The 9,101-nt window shown below is 41.3% G+C and overlaps 1 protein-coding gene across 1 annotated transcript; it reads right to left on the bottom strand.

Annotated features, from left to right (window-relative positions):
* Window positions 1-2,437: 2,437 nt before the first annotated feature.
* Window positions 2,438-6,290, bottom strand: LOC121969891 (subtilisin-like serine-protease S). Its single transcript, XM_042520193.1, has 11 exons — window positions 5,908-6,290; window positions 5,630-5,724; window positions 5,435-5,532; window positions 5,185-5,343; window positions 4,861-4,972; window positions 4,228-4,777; window positions 4,054-4,148; window positions 3,742-3,984; window positions 3,545-3,659; window positions 3,292-3,478; window positions 2,438-3,198 (listed from the first exon to the last, which is right to left on the bottom strand). The coding sequence occupies exons 1-11, from the start codon at window positions 5,989-5,991 to the stop codon at window positions 2,633-2,635; spliced, it is 2,304 nt and encodes a 767-aa protein (XP_042376127.1). The 5' UTR covers window positions 5,992-6,290; the 3' UTR covers window positions 2,438-2,632.
* Between the last annotated feature and the right edge of the window lie 2,811 nt (window positions 6,291-9,101).

Here is a 9,101-nt window from a genome sequence, read left to right as displayed (position 1 = left end):
TGAGACCCCGAAAAATCGGCTAACAACAACTCCTTCTGGGTGGAGAAACCTCGCCACAAACTCTTTTGCAACAGCAATAAAGGAGTACAAGATAGAGCAAGAAAACAAGAAGAATATGAATGTAACAACACTTTGCTTGCCTTCTTGTCGACTGGAGTTCGATGAAGCAACAACTTCACGATGCCAGCAGCAACTGATCAGCAAACCAGCCGAGGGAAGCTCACACGAAGCTTCAGAAACACAGAGCTCAGCAAAGCTCAGATCGCAAGAGTGAGGAACAAGAAGAAGAGTTACTGTAGAGGCCCTCGACCTCGATATATATCCTGCACCTGCTGCACCTGTGAAGAAGACAAAGAGCAACACAGAAATCTAGCCGTTGTGTCGCAACGGCTAGGCCTGGACCGATCAGGCTCCAACCGGATCGGTCCAGACTGTCCCTGGACCGATCAGGTCTAGGCGACGGTCCTCGATCGATCAACCAACTCTCACAGAGTTGGCTATCTGATCGGTCCGTGACCGATCGACTATAGGTGATCACCACGCACCGATCCCTCCTATCGCTCTCAAGTCCATCGCTCGATCGGCCTGCACCGTCGATTAACCCACGTAAACATTCTGGTTACCGATCGGTCACCGCACCGATCCGGATAATCGAGATCATCGATCGGTCACTGACCGATCCAATGCTTTAGAGCCCTAAACCCTAAAGTCTTCCTGTCCAGAGAACGAGCCACCGAGCCCTCTCCGACCTAGTCCGAGAACGAGCTACCGAGCCTCTCCGACTTCCACGTCGTCCAGAGAACGAGCTACCGAGCCCTCTCTGACTTAGTCCGGAGAACGAGCTACCGAGCCCTCTCCGACTTCATCCGGTCCAGAGAACGAGCTCCCGAGCCCTCTCCGACCTAGTCCGGAGAACGAGCTACCGAGCCCTCTCCGACTTCCTCCGGTCCAGAGAACGAGCTCCCGAGCCCTCTCTGACCTAGTCCGGAGAACGAGCTACCGAGCCCTCTCCGACTTCGTCCGGTCCAGAGAACGAGCTCCCGAGCCCTCTCTGACCTAGTCCGGAGAACGAGCTACCGAGCCCTCTCCGACTTCCTCATCTGGTCCAGAGAACGAGCTCCCGAGCCCTCTCCGACCTAGTCCGGAGAACGAGCTGCCGAGCCCTCTCCGACTTCGTCTGGTCCAGAGAACGAGCTCCCGAGCCCTCTCTGACCTGGTCCAGAGAACGAGCTGCCGAGCCCTCTCCGACTTCCCATGCCAAGCTTCCATACTTTGGACTTTTCCCGTGCCAAGCTCCCTGCTTGGACTTTTCCGTGCCAAGTCTCCATACTTGGACTTTTCCCGTGCCAAGCTCCCTGCTTGGACTTTTCCGTGCCAAGTCTCCATACTTGGACTTTACCCGAATCAGGTCAACTCAAGTCGGGTCAACCAGGTCAACCTTGACCAAAGGTTGCACCCACAATCTCCCAAGTTTGTATTCTTGTCAAACATCAAGATACAACTTTTCTATTCTCGTCAAACATCAAAACACACCTCGAGTCAGGTCAACTCGAGTCGGGTCAACCAGGTCAACCTTGACCTAAGATTGCATCAACAAGTACAACCCGAAAACCCTCCGGTACATATTTCCGCACTTGCTAGTAGTTCCTTTATATAGTAAATACAACATTGTAATTGATGACATGTAATAATAACCGTTAGTGAAATGTTCTATTTAGTAGTTTTTCTAGATGACCGCATGTATCTAGTAAAAAAAAAACTAGGGATGTTTAGAAAAACATGATTTAAGTTTTTTCTTTCACATTTATTTTGTTATCATGTTCATTAAATTTGGGTAAAACATTCCTAGAAACATGCCTATGCCTTTTTTGCATCCATAATTCCAACCCAAGATCTGAAGCTTAAGCCAGAAGGTATAGTACAGTTATATTTCCCACACGCATTCTAATTGATATTAAGAAAACATCCAAAATTTTCATATTGCCAGTGCTGCCACAAATGTCACTTTATTGTGCTGCGTTGTTTTAATTGCGAAAATTACTATGCGAACAAAAACCAAGTCGATAGTAGCTGGAAATGAGTCTTCTTCAACTCATTCAATCTATGAGCAAAGAAGACAAACATGGCTTCGTAACTCTTTAAATTGAAATAATTAAGTTCCTTTTAACAATCAATTAAGATGAATCAACTAAACATCTTCTTTGTTGTCGATCAATTCCCCATTCATATAGAAAATCATTTTTTTTTTCCATCGACGTCGACCTTTGAATGAATCTGCCGACACAGGCCCGTGAGCCTGCTTGTTTCTGTCTGATTCCCATAAACCAAATCCAGATTCCTAAAGTGTTTTTTTTTTCTTTTTGTTTTCTTTCCATTCCAGCTTTGAAACATCTGGCCTGACATCTATCGCTAATACTTAAAATTAAAACTCAACAACTTCATGAAGATTTTATATTCCACCAAATCCAAGCACATACCATTTTACAGAAACATCTAGTTTGGTTGCACTCTCTACTTGGAGAGATGCTCCATTAGGTCAGCTATCTCAATCCCTGCATGGCCAGCTCAGTAACAAATTCATGCCTCATTTATGCAGTTGTCAGTAATTTGATTGTTCTTATGTGGTACGACTTCACTGTAACAAGCTGGTACCACCAGATGACACTCTTACAACCAGAGGGCTGGTCACTTGAACCTTACCTGCCTCCCACGCGAGCAATCCGAAAACATAATCCTCGGAAGGCTGAATGACTGCAAATGTCACACTAAACTTCAACTTCTCACCGTAGCTTCTGAATGTAAGAGTGTCAGGAACTACAGTTACATTGATGCCGGTCGGCGGAGAGACTCGAACTCGATAAGTAATGCTTGGATTTCCAACATTTGTCACAGTCCTTGTGATTCTGTAGCTGCCCTTAAGGTTTGGAACAGTGATTGAAGGATAATTCAGATTCGAAGCTGATGGCGAAGGTCCTCCACTGCACTTGCTTTGGTCACCTGTGATGAGCTGCAAGGATTTATCGTCATACCCAACGGAGCAGAGGAATGCTTTATAATCCGAGGGCTGCACATCATAGACGAGACCAGCATCGAGCACCCTTGCAGGGTTCGGGAAGCCTGAACCATAATCAAAAGGGCTCGCTGGCCTTCCTTTCGGATCGGCTGTTATGGCATCACCATTCTTGTCCAACACACTTGCTGTATATCATTTTAATTTGTCGATGTCAGATTACTGAAAAACATATCAGTTCCCTAAGTAAAATGTCCCTAGAATGGATCGAGAGGCAAAACCTGTAGTCATAATGGCAGACTTAATTGCTGAAGGAGTCCAACTGGGGTATACAGCTTTTATCAAAACCGCCAGTCCTGTTACATGGGGGCATGCCATGGAAGTTCCAGATAGAATATTGTACTTGATTTGGTTGGCTGCCGGAGACCAAGCTGCTAAGATGTTCAGTCCTGGTGCTGCAATGTCAGGCTGAAAATAACATACTATTATTAGTTCTCACTTCTCACGGTCTGACAAATTTAAACTAATACAAACCTTCAAAATCTCTGCGGTTAATGAATTGGGACCTTTCGAAGAGAATGCAGCTACTCGAGGGGCGGGCGTAGATCCCAATACGGTCTTTGCCGGCAAAATTATCGCTTTCGGTTTCCTTCATGAATGCAAAAGGAGAGTTATAATGTTGATAATTGAAAACACATCCAAACCTGATGGTGGAAGAAGCTTTAGTAAACCTGGCGTTGTTGGCATATGATAAGATTGCATTGCCTGCTTGCTTTCCAACAGAAGCAGCAGGAATGACAAATGGAACAGCAACATCATTGTCTATTTCATCTATCAAGATCATTCCGATTCCCCCGGCTTTCTTAACCATCCGACTCTTTTCTACTCTTGATTCTGATGGACTACCAGAATGCCGACATATAAGAATTTTGCCTCTGGCCTTTGTTCTGTGCAAGGAGCTGTCCAAACAGAAGCTGCACAACAGAAATAAGCTGATCAGTGAAAGTGCCTTTGACACTCGAGCAATATCTGTTAATATTCACCTGGACTGATAGGGAGTGAAGTAACCAGCATTTAGATTAGATGCTGAGACGATCCTGACTGACTTGTTCATTTTAAAAGAACTCATGCTTTCACCCTATTCATGTCAGAAAATTCTTAGGAGTCTAGCTTAATGAATTATAATTTATTAGAAAAAATGCTATGAATTCATCTACCATGAATTTCTTCCTATTTCCTAGTTGAATGGATGAAACAAAGTCTCTGTCTGTTGAACTGGCAGCTACTGTGAGAATCCACGGTGCAAGATTAGTCGCGGAGCCTCGAGTTCCAACATTTCCAACAGAAGAAACTACCAGCACACCATGGCTGGTAGCGTGGAACGAGCCTATCGAGATTGCATCATTGAAGTAATCTCCTTGAGGAGAATTTGGACCTAAAGACACAGATATGATGTCCACACCATCTTGAATTGCATCGTCGAAGGCTGCTAGCAAGTCTGCATCATAACAACCTGAGGCCCAGCACGTCTTATAGACTGCAATCCTTGCCATTGGAGCACCTCCGTGAGCACCTCCAGCTCCCAAGCCATTATAGTTCATGTCGCTCACATATCGACCTGCAGCTGTGGAGGCTGTGTGGCTACCATGGCCAGAGCTGTCCCTTGGAGACTTCAACTTCACGGCATTATCTGCCTTCACAAAGTCACCATGGCTTCCTTCTTCTGCATCATAGCCGCCGAGATAGTACCTCGCTCCAATTACTTTCCTGAAACATAGTCAAAGTTATCTTGGCATTTTCCACTAAATCTCGATAGATGAATTTTTCATGTTCACAACCATGAAACATACTTGTTGCAGGAAGAATTTGTAAAAGATTCTCCAATTTGGCATTCGCCTTTCCATCTCGATGGAACTGGTGACATCCCTACATCACTGAAACTAGGAGACTCGGGCCATATCCCTGGGAACAACCCATTTTAATCACAACACCGAGAGAAGTTCCAGTAACCACATTTTTAAAGAATTCTGATTGAATATATACTTGTATTTATATCTCGACATAATTATACTAACAACTGAAAATAATTGAACAAAAATTGATTCTACAAAAGCGGTAGCACAACGAACGCCGGGATGCTGTTCTACTCAAATAAAATTTTGTAGATTTCTCACCTGTATCAATAAATCCGACGATGACGTTGTCTTGGTTCTTGGTGGAAAAACCTGGAATCTCCATCTCCTCGTTGGTTCCCAGGCCAATGAAATCCCAAGAGTGAGTGGTGTGCAGGTTTCTCTTAAGGTTTGGGAACACTGATACCACATTTGGCATCTCTGTACCAGAGAAAACCCAAAGGAATATTCTCTGAGAACCTCATAAAAGAATGAAATTAATGACTTAGCATCATCCGGGAAGAATACCAACCAGCCATTTTAGAAGCCTGCTCTTCGCTCAACTTCGCTGCAAAGCCTCTAAACGCATTGCTGTAACTGTAAACATGTGATTCTTGTGCCTCTTCCAATCTGTCGACAAACCATTCACAAAGACCATGTTTTCACAACAAAGGTAGCATTTCCACAACAGATAAACTAATTTTTCACAGTAAAATCCCAGTCTAACCTTCCTCCATGCACTGCGGCGAGCATTTGGTGGTTCTGCTTTAAGATATCATCGGAAGACTGCTCCTCCTTGCTGCCCATATAAACTACATAAACCTGAAAACAAAAAACAAAATCGAGCAAAAAGGAAAAAAAAATTGGTTATTTCCAAGGCTTAACATATACATTCTCAAAAAAAAAAAAAACATACCTAAAAAGAAGTTTTCGAACAGAACAGGCCTCAAAAACAAAAATAAAGAAACAAAGGGAGAGAGAAAAAAAAAAGAATCCGACTTGTACCTGAGAAGCAAAACATGGCGTAAATGCAATCTCTGCAAATGAGATAGAGAGGAGAAGGTAGAAAAGCATTGTGCAGGGAGCCATTTTCGAGCGATACAGATTGGGAGTTGGGAGAGAAAAGAGACGATTTTGGTTGGTTATCAGAGTGCCAACTGCTGGTTATAGTTAGGCTCACGATATCATTTTTCACGGTTTGCCGTCGCACACTACAAGAATCGAGGACCGGCTTCTCTCTCTGAGAAAGAAGCCATTCACAGCGAAGAATAGCGAGATAGCGCCGATTTCAATTTTGGCTCTATTTTACGCTCTTCTTTCTTTGTGTTTCTTCTAATTTAATTCTGCATTTAGGCCTTCTACTTGCGACAGTGTTTATTTTATCCTGTCAAAGAGGCACCAAATCTTCTTTTTGAAAGCCCCATCCCACTTTTTTTTGAAAAAAAAAAAACAAACTAAAAGGTAACTATTTTTATTTTAAAATAAAGAGAAATTGATGTTGTTTGAGGCAGTGAAAAAGGTAAATAGAAGGCACTTTTGGATTTGTAAAGAAGGAAAATAAAGGGTACGGGCTGAATGATAAAGAAAAGGAAGTATGACACTTTATTGCAGATGAGAGGAAGTAAAAAAAACAACAATTATTTTTTTGTTTTGCTGATATTATAGTTAATTATTAATAGAATCATTTTTAGAAAGAAGAGCTTTGGTGTGGTATTAATGAAAAGCAATCAACAAACCAAATTTACTTTTTAAAAGCAAAAACAAAAACCAAAAAAACATTAGGAATAAAAAAACATTTCGTTATGAATGTGATCGAGGAAAGCGAGAGATTGGGATATAATGTATCGTGCGTTGGCTGTCCATATCATCATGCTTGTCTTGTGCTATGTGTGGCCCGAGCTCGCTCACTCTCAAATTTTATACTATAAAATCATTACATCACTCGAAGGATATGATGACATGTGGTGCCATGCACTTTAATTATTTTTTTCTTCTCATTAAATTCGATTTAAAGGTCTAATTAATCTCCTATTTCTTCGAGTTTAGCTAAACACCCCTTCGTCTCATTAATTACTTTCAACAAAAGGGTCCATGTTCCATGATAATCTTGAATATTATTAGTATCTAACAATCTAAGTAGAACTTATTTGATGGCAAATCAAACTCCAATATTATATATTGTTCTTGTCTGATATCGTCGACGAATGAGCCACCAATGAGTTATTTTTGATGTTGACGAAGTCGACAATCACCAAGAGTAGGAAGAGGTCGTCAAGGATGCTCGCCGATCCTGAGAGAGAGGGAAGGAGTGTTAGAATGGAAGCCAGGGGATGCCCCAGCTCAGCTACTTCGATACTCAAGTCAGTCTTCGACGAGAGAGAAATGTAGAAGATGAATAGTACTAGATGAGTGTGTATATATTCATGTGCGTATGTGTACCTTGACCCATAGATGTGGACTCCTTTTATAATACTGCTAAAAGGGTATTCTTTCTTCATTAGTTGGATGTCTTGTCATAGCAGGGAAAACGTCACATCATCGTTTCATCGCCATATCATATGGTCACTTCACTCATACTCCATATCTATATAATCATATTGCTCCATGTGCTCTGACACCCCACCCACTATCACACATGTTGTATCAATTCAAATGCTGGCACAAACCCATGAGACATATAATTAGTTAGGCCAAAGGACCTAGCTCGCTAAGTAAAGGAGAATCTAGTCAAGTCAGTAGGGATGAGCCTAATGGTGTGGGTCTGTCAGATAGGTAAAGCTCAGTAGGGTGTCAGGTCAGTGGGCCTAAAGATGTCAAGGGAACTGAGCCCCAGGAGCCAAGTAGATCGTTTGGAGGAGTCGAGTAGATTAACCGGAGAAGTTGTTAGCTTAGTTAGTATGTAGTTTAGATCTTATTAGTTGTTGTCATATTTCTTTTTGCATCATAAATTTTTCTTTTTGATTATTCTTACTTGTCATCATTTTCATATTACTTGTTTGTTTCTTATAGCATGACATTAGCATGATAGATTTTATGTTTTTGTATAATTTTCTAGTATGCTTAGCTCTCTTTTCTTGTATCATTAGTAGCCTTACTTGAGCAACATTTTTGTCATAAGAGTATTAGTGTTGGCCTAGTTGTTTAGGATTTTTATTCACATCATACTTGATTTAGATAGTTAATATATCTGAAAATAATCATGATTTATAGAACTGAACCAGTACTCTTGTTTTCTAGGTGACTCCTGATAAACACCATTTTGATATGATATTTTGATTCATATATACATATTTTTTTATCTTCTCATGTGCTAATTTTATGATTATATTATATTTCATGAGTTGCATTCATTCTTGAACTTTAATATAATTTATCTCATCAGTGCAGTATTTGATGCTAATATTTGAATGTGATCCTTGTAGATGATTAAAGGGCCACGAGCTTGAGTTAGACCAGACCAAATTGAGCTAAAATCTTAATTTAAATGAGGAGATCAAGTTCTGGACAATCTGGACCGTTCATTCAAGATTCGAGGAGATCTGAGCTATCCATCAAGATATGAGTCATCCAAGTCAAAGAGGAAGTAGATCATCATTGCTAATCTAGATCTGAGCCTTTGGATCAGATCTAGATCGAATCTCACCCTTGGATCATATATGGAAGAATCTCAATTGTCTGTTCATATTTCTTGAGTTTCAAAAATGAGAAGCAAAGTAGAGATTGAAGATAGACTCGACCCAAGGCCAAGTATGAATCAGACCTAGCTCGGAATTGAAATCTAGTCAATAGGTCGAGTACCCATTGACCCAATTCTGGTTCAAAAACTGTAACCAACTGACTGATTTGACAAGGTGTCGGGCCTATTACGATTAAACCCCGAAAAAAACTGCATGGTTAACTACTGTTTTGACCTAACTAGGGGTGGCAATTTTTGACCCGACACAAAAACACGACCCGAACCGAACATGAACAAATTATGTTAGGGTTGGGTAGTTTCGAGTTCGGGTTGAAATCGGGTCGACCCAATTGACCCAATTAATAAACAGGTCGAGTTCGGGTCAACCTGAAATGACCCAATTACAACCCGCAAATCCGTTTATAAATAATTATAAATTTAAACTAAAATTAAAATTTTAAAAAAGTTAAAACCCCTAAACATAGAGATATGCTATTGATTGCAATGTTGCTATGGCTTATCA

This window comes from Zingiber officinale, chromosome 4A (genome assembly GCF_018446385.1).
Source record: "Zingiber officinale cultivar Zhangliang chromosome 4A, Zo_v1.1, whole genome shotgun sequence".
NCBI classification, from domain to species: domain Eukaryota; kingdom Viridiplantae; phylum Streptophyta; class Magnoliopsida; order Zingiberales; family Zingiberaceae; genus Zingiber; species Zingiber officinale.
Note: the sequence above shows the minus strand (reverse complement) of the source record. Positions and strands in the feature narration are given on the sequence as shown.